Raw genomic sequence first — 16,885 nt, 5'->3', positions numbered from 1 at the left:
ACTTTAATTTATGAAGAATTATTTAAGGAAACATTAGGCTCAAGTTAACCCAGCTAACATTGATCCTCAGGATCTAGTATAGTAGTTTTCCCCAGTAGAGTGTATGTATCTTTAGCAAGTACTAGTAAAAACTCAGTCCCATTCTATTTCTACAGGTATTACAGGTACATTTAGGATAAATTGAAATGTAATTAAAGAGTAGATATGCTTAATCTAAAATACGGTTTTGCATTAAACCTTCTTAGTCTCTACTTGTACTTTTTTGAAAAATATAGGTCTCCATCACCTGTGATGAGAAACAGAACACAACTAAGTCAGACACTAAAAAAGAGTAATTATGAGAGAGAGAACGTGATCTCAGGAGGCAATCAAACAGAGTTATCATCTAGGATTTCTGAACCTTCCCATTTTATTCCGTATGTCCGAACCAATGAGATCTATTACCTTGATCCAGACGCACCCCTGTCTAGGCCTTTAACCCAGGAGGATCCTCAGTACCAAAATCTACGTGGTAAGTAAATGTTAAGTATTCTCCCCTCATAACTGTAAATTCAAAATCCAAAGTGGTATTCCTGACCTTAGTTCTAGAAAGTGTAATAATAATGTTTGCCCCAGGTTTTGGGGTCCATTACTAAATTTTTAATTGAATATTTAGTAAATTTTGCTTGATGCCTTCCTAGGATATATAAATTAATGCATCCTTAGGATACTTCAGTGTAGGGCTGTGTCATATTAGGAATGTACTTGACTTTTGTCATTGTCATCTGCCTTTAGACTGTGACCAGGAACGACAGCTATTTGAATCTGACTATGTCAGGGACCCACTTCTTAATCCTAACTTGGTGAAAAACAGGGATCGACAGCAAGCAATCCTAAAGGGACTATCAGAATTGAGACAGGTATGAGCTTTTTCACCAGATGTGTGACTGTTTTTCTGTATATGGCTGGTGATGGGCTGTGTGTTGGAATGGTGGTAAAGTGACATAATATAAATCATATAACCAACCAGGCATTTTATGGCCTCATGGAAATAAACGACTTTTCTCCAGTTTGCTTCGCCTTGCCATCTTTAAGAATTTCAAGTATAAAATCATGAGACGGTTTAACTATTAAGACAATTTTATTGAATGAAAAATGCATACATTTGAACAATAAAATATACTCAAGGCCCTAAAACCAAAAGCAAAAAGTATACAATTATGTTTTAAGAAATTCTTAGTAATGCAGTTTACGTTTTTAAATGTGTTGGCAGTGTTTGGAACAGAACACTGATGCAAGTTCCAAAGAATAATATAATTCAGTGTGAAATTACACATATATAACTTTACCAGACTACTTTTTATCCCAATCATTGTGACTTCTTATCTTGGGCGGGTAAAAATGAAATCAGGTAACGTATCCAATATTTAAGGCTATAATTTTTCTCCATCAGCAGGCTTTACAAAATCCTACCCCTAGGTTTAAAAAATATAGTGGCTTGCAAAATTGGTTCTGCAGTTTTGATTGATTCCCAGTGTACTTTTTGTATTTGGGGAAAATATACTTGCCATTTTAGGAGTGGTTTTTTCCATGTTCAATCATTTACCAGTGCCTCTTGGCGTCTCAAATTGTTGATTCGGATGTTGCTCTACCAATTCTTTCCAGAAAATCACCCTAACCCAGGATTATGACGAAAAAGTTTTTTTAAAGACTAGCTTTGGTTGCATAGAGTTATGTAACTCAAGCTTAATAAATCACTAAAGGTTTTACTTAAAACTTCTAGTTTGGTGGAGACAAAATCAAGAAGGAATGCAAAGTATACCTTCACCCACTTGTTATTTCAGCAGGGCCTTGTATTAGCCACTACAGTTAGTGCAAGCAAGATAAACAGCAGAGCATATGGGGGACAGGAAGAAGGGAATTTCAGCCCCATAGTTAGTTATGGAAACCTGGTTTTAGGAAAAGTCACCTCTATTGGTTATGCTAAAAATAGAATCTTGCAGAATACGTAAAAGCTATACAATATCCAAGTGAAGTCTAGTGTGAGAATTACTAAAATTTTCTTTGAGTGATTAAAATTTAAAATGACAAAGCTTAAACTGTAGCCATGTATCTAAATAGAATTCCGGATTAACAGGATAAAACTATAAAAAAGGAATAATTTGCAAATCTGCTGCACGCCTTACTAACATATCAATGTGATTTCAGGGCCTTCTCCAGAAGCAAAGGGAGTTGGAAACTAATCTCATGCCTTTAGCTGCCAATCAAGAAGAGAATTTTAGTTCTTCGTTTTAAATGTAGAGAATCAAATCCTTCACATTTGATTTGTCTTCCAATTATAAATGTCCTCATTGCTTTACTGTATTTTTCAAACAGCCTAGATTTATTTTATACTTATTTATAAAACATGTACATTATGTAGTAAAATGCTGTGTGTGTGTATATATATATATATTTTCTTTTTACAATAAAAGATACTTTTGTAAAAGTTTATTAGTAAAAAAAACATTTTTCTGCTCTGTCACAATCTGGGTATTTAAGTCCTATAAAAACTTTCTACTTACCTTACTTACACAATCTGGAGTTTCTAACCTGTTAACAATGTTCTTCCACACTTTTTATATGTGTAGCTGATTAACTGAAATACCACTTACATATTTTATTCTATAAAAAGATTTAAAAGGGTAGAACTCCAAGTTCTTTTGAGGTACCAAAGGAAAATTTGACTTAATACATCCCAACTTTTACTAAAGTAACCCAGATTCAGTTTAGGCTAACATAGTAATTTTTCTTTTCTCCGAATTCAGTTTTTATGATTTTCATTATAGGAACTGCATTTTGAAAAACATTTACAATTTGCATTAGTAATAGGCAGTTATTGGGTATAAAATTTACCAGTTTATCTCCACCAGATAATTTGTGAATTTAAAGTTATTTTTAGTCTAGCAGTTAAGTGCTTACCACCTCAAAAATACATAAGACGACCAATTTGAAAATCTATAGGCAAGAGGTTTGTTCCAAATTGTCCAATGCCTAAACCTATCTTTTGCAATATGAAATTGAACTTGGGTAACTCAGGGGCCACACAGGCACTGAAAAATGAATCATCATCAAGTACTTTCAAATAAAAAGTTGACCAAAATCTTAGCAATAGGGCAATTTTTACATGGCTAAGTCTAAAGATAAAAAATGCTGCCTGGTTTTAAGGCCTAAGTCTTATCTATGTACATAGTTTATTACCTAAATGAAACTGCACTGTTAGATAAATCTTGAGGTATTGAGCCTGTAAATATTATTAACATCACTGGCTTATACCTGTATAAAAACACTATACAAAAGTTTAAATCAAAATAAATACAAGTGATCTCAGCAAAAGTAGTTGGTGTCATCTGACGGTAGAGGAAGAAAAGTGAAGCCACTGCTGTTTACTATCCTTTTGCAAACATCTAGTTTTATATATAAAAGGCTTCAATTTGAAGCCAAAGTACAGGTGACATACAAATGTAAAACTTAAAAGTGCCAACATGAGAATTCAAGTACAATATATGTTAAAAATATATATATTTATTTATCAATTTTCATATGCTTCAACTGTTACAGGCCATCATGATTTAAATAAGAGGGGAAAAAACATTTAAGAAAAGATGAGAAACCTTTTGTTTAGAGAATGAAATATAAATTGTTAATTCACTTTTAAGAAACAGAAAAATTCCTAACAACCTACTTAAAAAAGAAAAGTTTCTGTAATTATTTCTCTTTTGAATATGGCCTGGAAGAATCACTTTTTCCCCAACTTAATGGAGGTTTATCTCCATCCAAGCTTTGAGTATAAGCAGAGAAAAAGTAATTTTCACTTTCTTGAGACTGACTTGATGAAAGGGCATATGGTGTCTCCAAAAATGTCTGATGAGTGAGAACATTAAAATGACTAAACTGATGGGACATATTTAATCGACTGTGGTAAACCTGAAAGTTGCTATATGAATCTTGTTCAGCCGAATTGCTGTTCTGTCCTTCAGAGCATACATCAATAGAAGCTCTCTCTTCAGAATCAATTTGATAAGTCTTATCTTCTAATAAACTTTTTTGCACGTCAAGAGACGATTGCAACTCAATTTGAATATTCTTTTTTTGATCTGTTCCACGTGATCCTTTGGTCTCTTTCGCCAATATTTCTGAATGAAAATTGCTGTATACTTCTATTTGTGAGATTTCATCCCCTGAATCCAGAGACATATCCTCTTCATCCTTTTCATCGTTTTCTAAAAGAGCTACATTTAAAAAACAAAAAGTCCTCCTCTATTGAAATACACAATTTGTTTAAGTTTTAAAATTATACACTACTCACACAATATAATGCGTCAGGGTCTGCAAGTCCACAATCCCTTAAAGCTTGGTCTTCTGCCACAAGTTCACTTAGTCACAACACTCACACTAGGTGTGAATGTCCAGATAATCCGATGCTAAAAGCTTCTGCGAAATGTGTTCACGTTTAATGTTGGGAAATCCCAACTCCCAGCTCCAAAGGGGTTAATGTCAAAACAGCATCTAAAGTTATACGGTAATTCAGTATTTGACAAGACAAATATAAAATAAAAATTCTGACATCTAGCTTCACTGGATTACTACTAGACTGGTTAGCTCTATGGAATGGTTGATATCTCTGCTTTTCATCAAAAACAAAAATACACATTTCATTTTACATAAAACCTGGAACCAAAGCAGAGGCCATCTCACAAAAGACTAAAGCTATGGCTATCCCGACTATCTTTGTACATCTGGGGAGATTTAATAGCCCAATTGCTAAATCCCCATATCTGTTGTCCTTTTAAAAAATATAACCCCTTTGTTGACAACAGCAACCAATAAAGCTTACAATGCCCTTAAAGAGAAAAATGCTTACTCTATATTTGTAGTCTACAGAATTAGCTGCCTTGTATTCACTACAATATAATAAATGAGCAGATTTTGTGTATGCTAAATGAGTGATAAAATTCCTTAAATACTTCCCCTGAAGCTGTTTACACTACGGTGAGTGGTTTCAAAATAGGCATTATATGAAAGAACAAAACCGTTCCTTTTTTTTCTGCCTTAAAGAAAATGAAAACTACTAAAAAGTTACCTGACTGTGACTCAAGATTCTCATTAGCACCAAGCAGTGGAAGGTTTTCTTCTGTGATTGAGTTGTGATAGCCCACAAGATTTTTAAAGTTCTGCATAAAGTCTTCAGCAGTTGCAACTACTATCCCATTATCTGTATAACTGGAAAGCATCTTGATATTCTTTTCTAAATGAAAAGAAAATGTACCAAGTATAAAATTCTTGAAAATGTACATGGACAAATGATGCCTGTCTCCTCACAAAATTCTTTCCTCTACATTTGCAGAATCATAGCTTATCAACACCCATCATAGCCCCACAAAATCCTTTCATGGACATTCCTATATTCATAGTAGGAAATTTAAGAGCATTCTCTTTACCTGTTAAAAAGACTATGTGTCGTTGCTGTATGTTCTGAGCCTGAAGTCTGATAAGGCAATCCAATTCTGGAGCATTTCGAGTTTGTGAATCACAATTGTGGTATGACAAAATTTCAACCAGATGTTTCTTCTGATAGACATTCAAAAGTGTCAACAGACTTAGAGCTTTAGTGTTCAATCTGTAAAATGAAGTAATTCAGTATCTGGACCTGCTTTTCTAAAATTTAGCATCAAAATTTTTGCTTCGAATTGAAACCATAATTTCTTACTTGAAGCAACTAATAACAAATGTACCGCTTAGCCCACTGCCTGATGTAAGGGTGCTACTTAGGAGAGAGACAGAAGTAGCAAGAATTGTGCAACCTACATGTAGGTCAAGGGACTTCTTTAGGTGCAAAGCCTGAGGGCCATCTTCAGTGTAAGCTAAAATCTCAACCAACCATTTTATTTAATAAATTATACTTCTCTTTAGCTTCATCAATTTAGACCGTTAATGACCAAAAAATATAAATCTTTCCTACCCAAAATATACAGGCTCTAAGCTATTTCTATACCTCCAAGCACAAGGCAAAAAGTGGTAGAAATTACTGTTGTCAGGAAAGTGAAGTTACTAACTTTATAGAAGTTAGACCTGTGGTCCTCAGTACTGAGATGTTATATGACAGACTTGCCCAATGCCTATTTCATATAATTTGAAAATAAAATAAGTTTTCAAAAAGTGAATTACTACAAAAAGTTAAATACCAAAAAATTATTTAAGCCTGCATTTCCCTAAGTGTGCGCCATGGAATGTCAACAGGTATTAGAAAAAATGCTTTATGGTCTAACTTTAGGAAATGCTGGCTGAGAAAATGTAAAGCTACTACAGAGTTTCTCAGATCCTTAAATGTGTAAATACATTGTACAGACTCTAGTAGTAAAATACAATATCCCACACTCAACTGATTATATAATTGTGGAGCCTCTCAAAATGATTGGTGCTCTAAGGTTCACACTTTGAGAAGTGACTTCAGGGCATGTTAAAAATCATCTGTTTACATAAATGAATGTCCTTATCACAAATTCCCTTATGCTGAGATTAATCCTTGTCTCTCAGTATATGTGATGTTACTAAACTAGCTGCATAATGTCCACGATTATGAGAGAACCCCATCTAGTTAGCATATACAATGCAGTAAAAAAAAAAGTTGGATTATTCCATTTTAGTTATTATTCTAAACCTCCAAGTAGCAAGGATTAAACCAGTTTTACCTATCTATATAACTAGAACTTAAGCAAACTAATATCTATACAAGAATTCCACTTGCAAAGAGGCTAGAATAATTCAATATCATATTTTCTTATGGCTGGGGCTAGGGACATCTGTAAATACTGAGCCTGCATCTATAATCTACAAACAGAAAGAAACAGAACCTTTGTGAACACAATGTTAAATCAACAACCATTAGTTATTTTTGAAATCTCACCTGCCCAGTTCCTTTAGTTTTTTCTGAAATTTACAGTGAACTTTCCATTGCCATTTTCCTTCTGGAGTACTAAGTTCTTCAAGGAATGTCAAAAAATTTTTAAGGTTCTCTGTTAGAGATAATGAAGTTCATTTTAAATTCAATAAATAAGTCACCCACAACTTCATTACAGAGGAAGTGTTTGGTGATACTATGTTGAAACACATTGCTATGTAGTATTTTTCTTTTTTCCCTTCTCTAAGGGAGAAAGAGATCTATATATTCTTTTAGATCTGTGAACATTACATCCATACATTATAAAAAAGAACATGTTGATAACAATAAACCAGAAGCGATTCAAATGTCATAGGTATAGAGAGCCTTGCTTTACACCAAATTTTGAGGAAATTATTTGTATAGACTAAACACTGGAAAGAAATTTGAGGTAGTAAAAAGTCAAGAAAATGATGGAAAGGTACTAGTTATCTGTTATTGGCAAAATGGACAATACATTTAAAAGTACGAGTGAGTCACTGAGAAGAACCTAGAAAAGACGAGAAATAACATGCTCAAGAGAATGCACAAATCTTACCAATCGTGACAACTTCTGGATTTAGAATGGATTCATCAGATACAATAAAACCTCCAGATACAAACAATTCATTGTATGTATGATTTTTAACATCATCCAGACTATCAACACCAGCAAAACTAACGCAGGGGAGCTTCTTTAAAGTCACCAAGCCAGGTACCTATTTAAATACCAAAATAAAAATAGAAGTAAGGATAGATAAGGGAATGAACTGACATACTCAAAAGTGTGAAGTAACTTACAAGAAAAGTCTAACAAAATGTACTATGGCTCACCTATATTAGTGTGTTGCCTCTGAAAAGCCAAGCACAAAATAATATTCCCAACATTATTTCCAAATATATAAACCAACATTTATGTAATGGACACCTACCATGAACAGAACACTCTAAGGAAAAAGCACAAAAGACCTGGAAACAGAATGAAAAATGTTAACCTGTCTGGCCCTGTGAATACAGTCTAAATTAAGGGAAGAGCCTATGTACTAGAACAGCCAGGAAAGGGTTCAAAGGGTAGAAGAACTTGACGTAAGCTTCTAAGACTGGATGGGGTATCTCCAAACCCAAGGGAAAGGGGGACTGGTTTGGCAGAGGGTAAAAATAGGTTTCCAATATGACATACAAATGATGGCAACAACAGAAAGAGTCAGCACACCCACAAGGAGTTAGTATTTTTAGTCCTGACTACTTGGGTGATAGAGAAGTCTGTGATGTGAACCCTAAATTTTAAATAAATTTTGCAGGGGTACAAACTTGAATCTCACAAGCCGATTCACAGAAGGGTCATTTAGGTCTCAAGCCCTAAACCTCCCAACCCTGAAGTTTTACCACCTTTAATATGAGGATATTTTTTAAAAAAATAAACAGCTTTAGTAGACTGTAAGATTTTATAAAGGTGTTTTTAGAAACAAAGTAAGTAGTAAATCTGACTTAATAGTCTACCTTGTGAATGAAACCTGCAATGTCTTCATTTTGAATAATAATTAATAGTTTATCTAATTTCGATCTTCTTTCCAAAAACTGTTCTGGATGACATTCTGTATTGCCTAATTTGATAAGATATTCCTGTTAAAGAAAAAAAACTAAATCAACATTAAAAAGCTTTTGTGCAAAATATTCATTTAACACTATAATTGCAAGATAAATTGATAAATATATGCTTAAGCTAAAACACTATTAATTATGACCTTATACTTTAGGGAGCTCAGAGATCAAACCCACTCTTACAGATAAATAAAGCTCAGAGCTTAAATGGACACAGTCACAATGTTACAGTGCTATGCAATCAAAGCCAAAAAAAATGCCAGTGTGGAATAAAAGAACCATAAGAACAATGAAATAGCTGAGGTTCTTAACCTAGCTCCATTGCTTATTCCGGGCAACCTAGAGCCCAATCATTAACCATTCCCTCATTCCCATTTTCCTTTACTTTCAAAGCTGGCCCTTGGTTATTTGCAGCAACGTTACTGGTATACTCCTTCAGTTACAAAATACTTTTGTGACCACTATAGTTCATTTAATGCACAACAGCCCCAAAATCATTCATAAGAAACTCAGTATGCACAATGCCATATCTGTCAAGTTTATGCCTTCAAACAAAATAAGACTCTCCCATTTATTACCTCCCTCCATGCTGGTGATATAATACTGCCTTTCAAAGGACACAAGGTAAGTAGTCCAGGCAGAATCCCCTTTGCTCTTTGCCTGCTGGTAGAATCCTGAACTCTGAAGTAAACGGCAGGATCCTGGAGGTCACATTCCTCATTTAACAGACACAGGAGCAAATTAAGTTTTTCAAGGTTGGCATGGCTGGCTACATAAGTGTAAATTGAAACTCAGCCTGCCTCACAATCAGTCTACTGATCTTTCAAGAGTTGTCTACAAGAATCATACCCAAAGAGGATGTTTCTATATAGCCCCAAACTAAAGCAGTATCTTCTACATTGTTTAATTTTGCTCTAACCTGTAAAGCTTCTAGGCAGATCTCAGAGCAGCTTATAGTCAGGTAAATTACTATCTCCAGCTTATGATATCTGGTCTGTCTTTAAACAGCTTTAAATGAAAGTTCATTTTAGATAAGACAGTTTAACTCATACAGTAACAAATCAGTTTGACTCCAGAAATATTTAGGAAACTTAAAATTTTATTCATAAAGTTTTTATTCTATTGTAAGATTTTTGCTGGAAATTCCCCAATGGATAGTGATTAAAAGTTTCAATCTGATTTCCTATCAGATTTGTAAAACAGAGCATCCTTTTCTAAAGTAAATAACAGAAATATGATATGATTCTATGCAAGAATGAATTAAAAGCACCATTCATAAATAAATTCACTTCCTGTGTGTTACAATCAGTTAAAAATTGTGGAGGGAGATGGAGTAATTAATGCTGAGCACACTGAGCCCTGGGCCAAATGTATTTTCTAGACCCAGAACAACATGTAGCTATGCCCCAAAGAGTATGCCCCAACATGTTTTGCAATTATGTTGCTGGACGTGGAAAAAAATTGAGAAGCTCTACTTTGTCATACAAGGCAAAAATGCAAACAAATTCCTAGTAAGTCTGGTTTCATCATCCCAAGAAACCACAGGGAATGCTATGGTTTCTGACCACTCTGCCTCCTCCTTCATTTCCATGCTCTTCACGTTCTCCTGGGCACATTACATGAAACATGCTGACATCACAGAGATTCCCAAACTGACAAAGCCTCAGGACACCTCAGCAGCATGGAGTTTCTGGGTCACTGGGCTTATAAACCACTTACAGTTTCCTGCTTCCTCTAACAAAATAGTCAGAAACTCATCATAGTAAATTCCATAAATGGGAGCAGGCATTTTAAAACCCATGGCATTCCCTTAAAGAATTAAAATCCTATAGTTTAGCAAATACTAACTGGTTAATACCAAACCAATAGAATTGTTCCAATGTGTTATAATTAAATACCTATTTCGCATCTCTATACACATAAATACATTGTATTTTTTAATATAAAATACCTGAAACAATTGTCTACTCTTCAGTAGAAAAAAATATATATACTTTGCAGTGAGGAATCTTTCATGATTGGGGGATCTTTCAATTGGGGCATCATCATATTTTTTGATCAATAAGGGCTGCAGGGAACCCTGACATGAACAAGGTATCAAGAAATACCAAAAGATATCATCATTAGGTCATCTCTGGACAGGTTTATTTTTCTATTTGATTGAAAATCCCACATGAGGTAAACACTGACAACTTCCTTTAACCCTCTGTATCTTTCCCTCCCCCTTCATTAAAAACCCAAATATGAAACATTTAAAATCTTTGAATTAACAGTTTAAAGGTATTTGCAGTATGTATACAATTGTCTTTAAAATAACACTGTAAGATTCTAAATTCTAAGATACTTAGATCACAGGTTTTCAATTTAGTTGAACTACTAATATTTTATTCCACTCTACATTAAATTAGGTATATAGCCAACATTTACTAAGAAAAAAAATTCCTTTTTATAGAAGTCAGACTCAACAAGACCAGTTTATACAGCACTACTATTACCTTCTCATTTAGTTACCTTTATTTCTTTACAGAGCACACTCTCTTCTTCTTCATGAATATAAAATTTCACAGTATTTTTCTGGACATCTTTCATGATTTTAACCAAACTGTTAAATACTTCAGGTTCTAACTTGCTTATAAAATTTGAAAGAGCTGGCTGGGCAGAAATGTTTACATCACTGGGTGATTTTGTTGTTTCCTTTTCTACTGGTTCCTGAGCAACATCACCAGGTACAGTATGATCAGAAGTCACCATTAGTTCTGTGGCACGGTGTGGCTGGTTCACTTCTACTTCAGTTAAACCCAAAGTTGACGAGGAATGCTGCTCATTAGAGTTGGTGTCTTTCAAAGTATCACTATAAAGTGGTTCAAGGTGTTTACTGTTGAAGTCACTTGAAGAAACAGGTATGACATGTCTTCCTAGAGGATTCAATGTCATCTTAGTACTAGAACTGTCAGGACTGACTGGTGGCAAATTCCCACCCCTGGCTGATGCCTTGATAATAATAGTATTTAGTTTCTCATGCAAGCCATCTACAAACTCCTGTATGCCAGCTTTGGAAGTCTTAGAATATATGAACCCAGAAAGCCGTTTCATTTTCTCTTGTGTTGAAAAGATAGGTGTGGATATTCTACTGACATATGAAACATTCTTTTGCGTCAAAATCTCTTCTATCTTCCTAGAAAAGAGATTGTACTCTCTTAACACTGTCCTCTCTGTGGTTTCGCTCATTGCAGGCGGCTCTGCTGCTGGCACACACTGCTCCTCCACTGTCACCACCTGACCTGTCAACACGTCATCCTCGGTGGTGCCCTTTAGTGTGTCTGTAAATGGAGAGGATGGAAACTGGTAATCAGAACTTCTCTGTCTACTTATTACCCGAGGGTCGTTAGGAAAGGCCTCCTGCGGTGGCAGATACACCAGTTGTTCTTCTGGTGATTTCATACCTATATAGGAAGAGTTCATTATTATAAGAGCAATTCGAAAAAAATAACATCTAAAAAACAAACAAAATGTCAGGTGAGGTTAAGATTTAGAACTACGCATTGGAAGGTAGAATAAAAATCTCAAATGGTATAAACGAGGGTCAATTTGGCATCAATATAAATTAAGTCGTTTGCTTATTTCTGCTTCTCTACCTTTCTGTAGATCTGACTTTAATCAACATGTTTTAATCAGGACGGTCAGTTGCAATAGCTTGCTCAACTTTGCCAACTAATGTCTACTATAGTAATACTGTCCTAATATGAAAAATCTGAGTTGTAAGCAACTCAAAGAATTCCAAATTGAAATGCTGTGGCAATAATTAACAAGAGGTGCATTCAAGATGTAGGATAATGAATTTTGCCTGTTTTCAGATTCACATATGGGGTTGTTTAGTGGAATTCCTGCAATGTTACAGACTTTATCAGGGGAAAATGCTCAATAATATAGGAAGAGAACATATTTCATGGCTACATTAACACTTTTGATTGTGGTTTTGTAAGCATTCTTATTTTGTTTCAAAATAATTTCAAGAGAAATCTCATTTGAGATGAAAAGGTCATTCAGGTAGTTGAACTATTTAACTTTTGACTCCTAACAACTAGCTTAATCCATAAAATCACAGAGCACCCCAATAAATCCTAAATTCGAACTTAATAGGTTTATAAAACATTTCAAAACAGGGACCCTTAATCTTTTTAAAAAACAAGGGGAAAATATGTTTAACAACAATTTAAAGTAATATTATATTTTTGAAAAACTTCATCATCTGAAGATCCATGTTACATGATTCTGTCCTTTAAAAAATTGCTAATTTTTCTTAACTCTTAGTCAACATTCCCTAACAAATCGCTGTTCTAGCATATGAAACAGTACCTCTAAATCAGAAAGACTAGGTACTAGTTTTCAAGCCTGCAGTACTTTAAATATATAGTGAATTCCCTATTTACCCAGGTGTAGCAGTACGCCCTCTCTACTCAAAATTCAGTTTTCATTTTCCCCACACTCACACTTTTCTAAAGGTTTAAACAGCTTCAGCAGCAGTCAGATTGTGAAATTTCTCTACCCATCTCAGTGGTTACGATGAACCACTATAACCATTAACTACTGCAAAGGCACCAGTCAGTAGGGTAAGACCATAACAGGTCTATAAGTGGAAGAGGAGACAAAAACATCCAGTGTACCAAGGTAAGAATTATAACTGTATGAAACTGATAAATCAGAAAATTCAAGTTCCATAAAGTAACTCAGAAATACTGAATGTCCTTCTTCAAATCCACAATATGGGGTTTAGCACACATATAAAATGTTTGGGCTAGAAATGGAAGACTTTTAAAAGTACTTTTGTACTTCTTAAATTATGTACCATGTCAAATATCTGACTTATTTAAATAAAAAATTTTTTAACTGTATCTCATAAAACAAATGGGTTGTGGAGGATTATCTGTATTTTAAAAACATCCGAGTCATTTATTATTTTAAATAAAATACTTGCTCCCAAAATTTACAGCTGTAGTTCAGATCAATAACCTTATTCCTGAAGGGTTATGGATAAAGAGAATTTTTAAAGATAAAATATAACTTAAATCTACGTGAATTCTCCATATTAAAAAACTCTAAACCAAATCTATTTTAAAAGTGAAAATTATCACCATCTAATTTTATCTTGCAATCAAATATCCCTGATGTGATATCCCCTAGATTGATAAACTTAATATTCTAAAAATGTCTTCAATAAATGATTTAAAAGAAAACACACGTAAATACCCATAATAATGCAAATTTTCTATGGACTGTCATTCAAGAATTGCAGTACTGTGACTTTTAATTGAAGAGAGAATAGTCAGTTCTCTAAAGACAGCATCATTCAAATATTCATATTTTCAATAGCAAAATATGAAGATGGTATGCCAAATAAGAGGATATTGATGCTGATGGAACATTTTAAAACATAAACGAGATACCTGCTGCTCCTAATGAGAAAGAATAACTGACAGACTCAAACAGGTGAATCTCAGACATTAATGTTGAAAGAGCCAAAAACAAAAGAGGACATATGTAGGTTCCATTTAGCTTTAATTCAAGAACAGGTAACACTAATCTATAGTGAAAGAAGTCAGATTTAATAATTACTACTGTGGACGGGGAGAGTAATAACTGGGAAGATGCATAAGAAAACCTCAGGTGCTGGAAGTGTTCTACATATTGATTTGGGTGGTGTCACACTGAGAGAGAGAGAGAGAGAGAGAGAGAGAGAGAAAATAAAAATTCATCAAGCTATATATTAAAGATCTGAGCACTTTTCTGTATGTCATATAACTATTTGTTCCTGTTTTTTTTTTTTAATTATCCTTTCCTAGGAGTTGTAATAGTTTTATTCAAGAAAATCTTCAACTAAAAGTTTTTTTTTTTTAATTCCCCAAAAAGAATAATCATGAAGACCAACTAAAACTAAAAGGTCATTTAGCTTTCTCTCCAAACCACTCTCCCCGCCAAAAACACTTAAGATTTCTGAAAGAGCAAGATCAACAAAATGGAAACATATAAAAAGGGCCCACCACTAAACTATAAGCAAGAAAAACAATGCCTATGACCATGTAGGGATGTTGAATTGACTGAGCTCAGTCAAGAATCACTTTTAGGCACCAACTGCAACTACCTAATCTTTACTATTTGTAAATGTTTCTGGAATCTGAAAGTTTCCTAATCTCTGATTTAAATTATCTGCAGAAATTAGCTTTACAATTAGAAGAACTGGGTAAACAAATTCAAGATTAGGAATAATGTACCTAAAAGATAAATGGCCTCACCTCCTACTTTTTAAGTTTAAAAGAAACCTGAACACTGCTTCTCAGAGAATATCCTGCAGAAATGGATTAAGAAAAATATTCCAGTCTTCCCAAGTCATCATATTTAACAGAATTGACTGTAGGTGAAGAAAACTTAATCTCTATGAATATGCAGTGCCTGCTTTGAACATTCTTTGTTTAAGAATATTTGATACAAATCGGTTTATGATTTAAATATACTGTCCAAATCTTCTGTAATTAACAGAACTTAAATTGATGCCCTATTGATGGAAGACCAGAAATGCAAGTAGCAATTCTGAAGAAGGGCACATTGGGAGGAAAAGCAAAGCGAGCCTTCTCACCTGGTGTTTGTTTCTCACCATGTTTCCCCAGCTGGTCTTCTGGGCTTCTTGCATTCCCTCCTGAGGGAAAGCATCCATTAGATTTGTAGACTCTCGTCAGATACTGATACCTATATTAAGCACCTTTCAGAAAACCCCAAATGCTAACACATCCAATATTTCTTCTTTTGTCTAAAATAATCCTGAAGGGTCATTCAGAAATGGGAAGTTGCTTCCCTTTCCACCTAGAAGTTCTTTCTTCAAATGGCTCTGAACATCAACTATGAAGGTAACTAAATGAGAAATTGCTAGTTATTTTTTCTGCTTCTCCCATTCAAGCTGACATCTCCAGCTCCTAAGTGAGAAACAGTTGTCTCCCTACAATCACATTTAGACCTCTTGCCCTCTCTGGTAAGGTACTAAGTAGAGAATGGTGATGAAGTCCTGGAAATTCATCAAAGTTTTAGAAATTCTCCTCAGAGTCCTTGGAGGTCAAAGTAGTTTCTAGATGACAAGCCAGTCTTCTTTAGCAAAAAAAATTTTTTTTTCTTTGTAAAGGTTATACAGAAGTCTAGAAATGGAAAAGATGTGCCCTGGAAATATTTCAAAAATCCTTAACTAACAAAGATGAACAAGAACTTGGAATATTAAGAGTATGTATATATGTATGTGTATATGTGTTTGCATGGAGAAATTAAGAACGCTGCAAAATCATCTTTCAACAGTTGCTAAACTATTCTTACCCCAAGTTCAATAAGCTTTCTAAGATATCTGTATTCAATCATTTTAGGAGATTCTCTACAATGATCCAATTTCTATAAGATAATCCTATATTAAAAAATCAAATTTCTTTCAAATAGATGAACAACATTACCACTTAGATAACTTATTATAGTGAAACTTACTTTAACAATTTGAGAAGATAGTTATTTATTGGCCATCATTTCATCTCTGTAGCTATCTCAACTTATTAGAAACTCAATTTCTGACAACTTTCATTTGGAAATTTGCATGCTAAACTCCACAGGGAGATAAGTATGTTTTAAATCCTTATTTTTAAATACGCTTTTTTTTGCAGATATTTGCTGATGCTGACCAAGGACAGCAACACTCAGTGATGAACATTACATTGCTCGAAATAAGACACTGAAGATATCATAGCCAAGTAAGATAATGTACCTAATGCCCCACGAGTAGAATCTAGAAAAGAGGAAACCCTAAGTAAAACCAAGCAAACCTAATTCCCGGTACACTTGTTCTTACCTGTAATTGGAATCAGTTTCCAATGTATTTCAGTCTCTTCAACATTACTTGATTTAGATGGTCTATGGAATCCATGTTCAATGGGAACAGTGGGACACAAACTGCAATCTTCAAAATTATTCATGCTAATTAAATTTGGATCCTAAAAATCAGAGACATATTCAATAGCTTTCTTTTCAATTAATTTTAACGTCAAGAATAAACAACTACTTTTTCAAAGCGAATTCACAAGTTTAAATCTAAATATTACAATCAAATCAACATAAAAAAATGACAATACTCTAGCCTCAAATTAAAACATAATTTTTCCTTCAAAACATGTGATGCTGATTTGGAGCAGAGATTGGTAAACCTTTTCGGTAAAGTGCTAAATAGACTTTGTGAGCCATATGTATACTCAGATAGTCACTCAGCTCTGCCACTGTAGTGCAAAAGCAGCCACAGACAATACCTAAACATATGGGCATGGCTGT

General features: G+C 34.2%; 2 protein-coding genes across 15 annotated transcripts in view; one reads left to right on the top strand and one right to left on the bottom strand.

Annotated features, from left to right (window-relative positions):
* CCDC66 (coiled-coil domain containing 66) overlaps window positions 1-2,434 on the top strand; it is a 52,921-nt gene extending 50,487 nt beyond the window's left edge. For 4 of the 7 annotated variants that reach the window (XM_036219815.1, XM_036219817.1, XM_036219819.1 and 1 more), the window contains 3 exons: window positions 276-511; window positions 775-899; window positions 2,188-2,434. In XM_036219815.1, coding sequence (XP_036075708.1) covers window positions 276-511; window positions 775-899; window positions 2,188-2,274 — 448 coding nt within the window. In that variant the 3' untranslated portion in view covers window positions 2,275-2,434. The remainder of the gene's footprint in view (window positions 1-275; window positions 512-774; window positions 900-2,187) is intronic. The other 3 variants (XM_036219820.1, XM_036219816.1, XM_036219821.1) reach the window with 1 other exon arrangement.
* A 1,089-nt stretch (window positions 2,435-3,523) lies between these two features.
* The window catches only part of TASOR (transcription activation suppressor), a 42,582-nt gene continuing 29,220 nt past the window's right edge, over window positions 3,524-16,885 (bottom strand). Inside the window, exons 16-24 of one of the 8 annotated variants that reach the window (XM_016131585.2) lie at window positions 16,413-16,554; window positions 15,171-15,230; window positions 11,051-11,982; window positions 8,438-8,560; window positions 7,497-7,656; window positions 6,926-7,034; window positions 5,460-5,638; window positions 5,102-5,266; window positions 3,524-4,527 (exon numbers count right to left, since the gene is read on the bottom strand). In XM_016131585.2, the coding sequence (XP_015987071.1) occupies window positions 4,472-4,527; window positions 5,102-5,266; window positions 5,460-5,638; window positions 6,926-7,034; window positions 7,497-7,656; window positions 8,438-8,560; window positions 11,051-11,982; window positions 15,171-15,230; window positions 16,413-16,554 (1,926 nt within the window). In that variant the 3' untranslated portion in view covers window positions 3,524-4,471. The remainder of the gene's footprint in view (window positions 4,528-5,101; window positions 5,267-5,459; window positions 5,639-6,925; window positions 7,035-7,496; window positions 7,657-8,437; window positions 8,561-11,050; window positions 11,983-15,170; window positions 15,231-16,412; window positions 16,555-16,885) is intronic. The other 7 variants (XM_016131581.2, XM_016131587.2, XM_016131583.2 and 4 more) reach the window with 7 other exon arrangements.

Source organism: Rousettus aegyptiacus, unplaced genomic scaffold, assembly GCF_014176215.1.
Source record: "Rousettus aegyptiacus isolate mRouAeg1 unplaced genomic scaffold, mRouAeg1.p scaffold_m13_p_4, whole genome shotgun sequence".
In the NCBI taxonomy this organism is placed as follows: domain Eukaryota; kingdom Metazoa; phylum Chordata; class Mammalia; order Chiroptera; family Pteropodidae; genus Rousettus; species Rousettus aegyptiacus.
The sequence above is the reverse complement of the archived record's forward strand: the minus strand, read 5'-3'. Positions and strand labels throughout refer to the sequence as shown.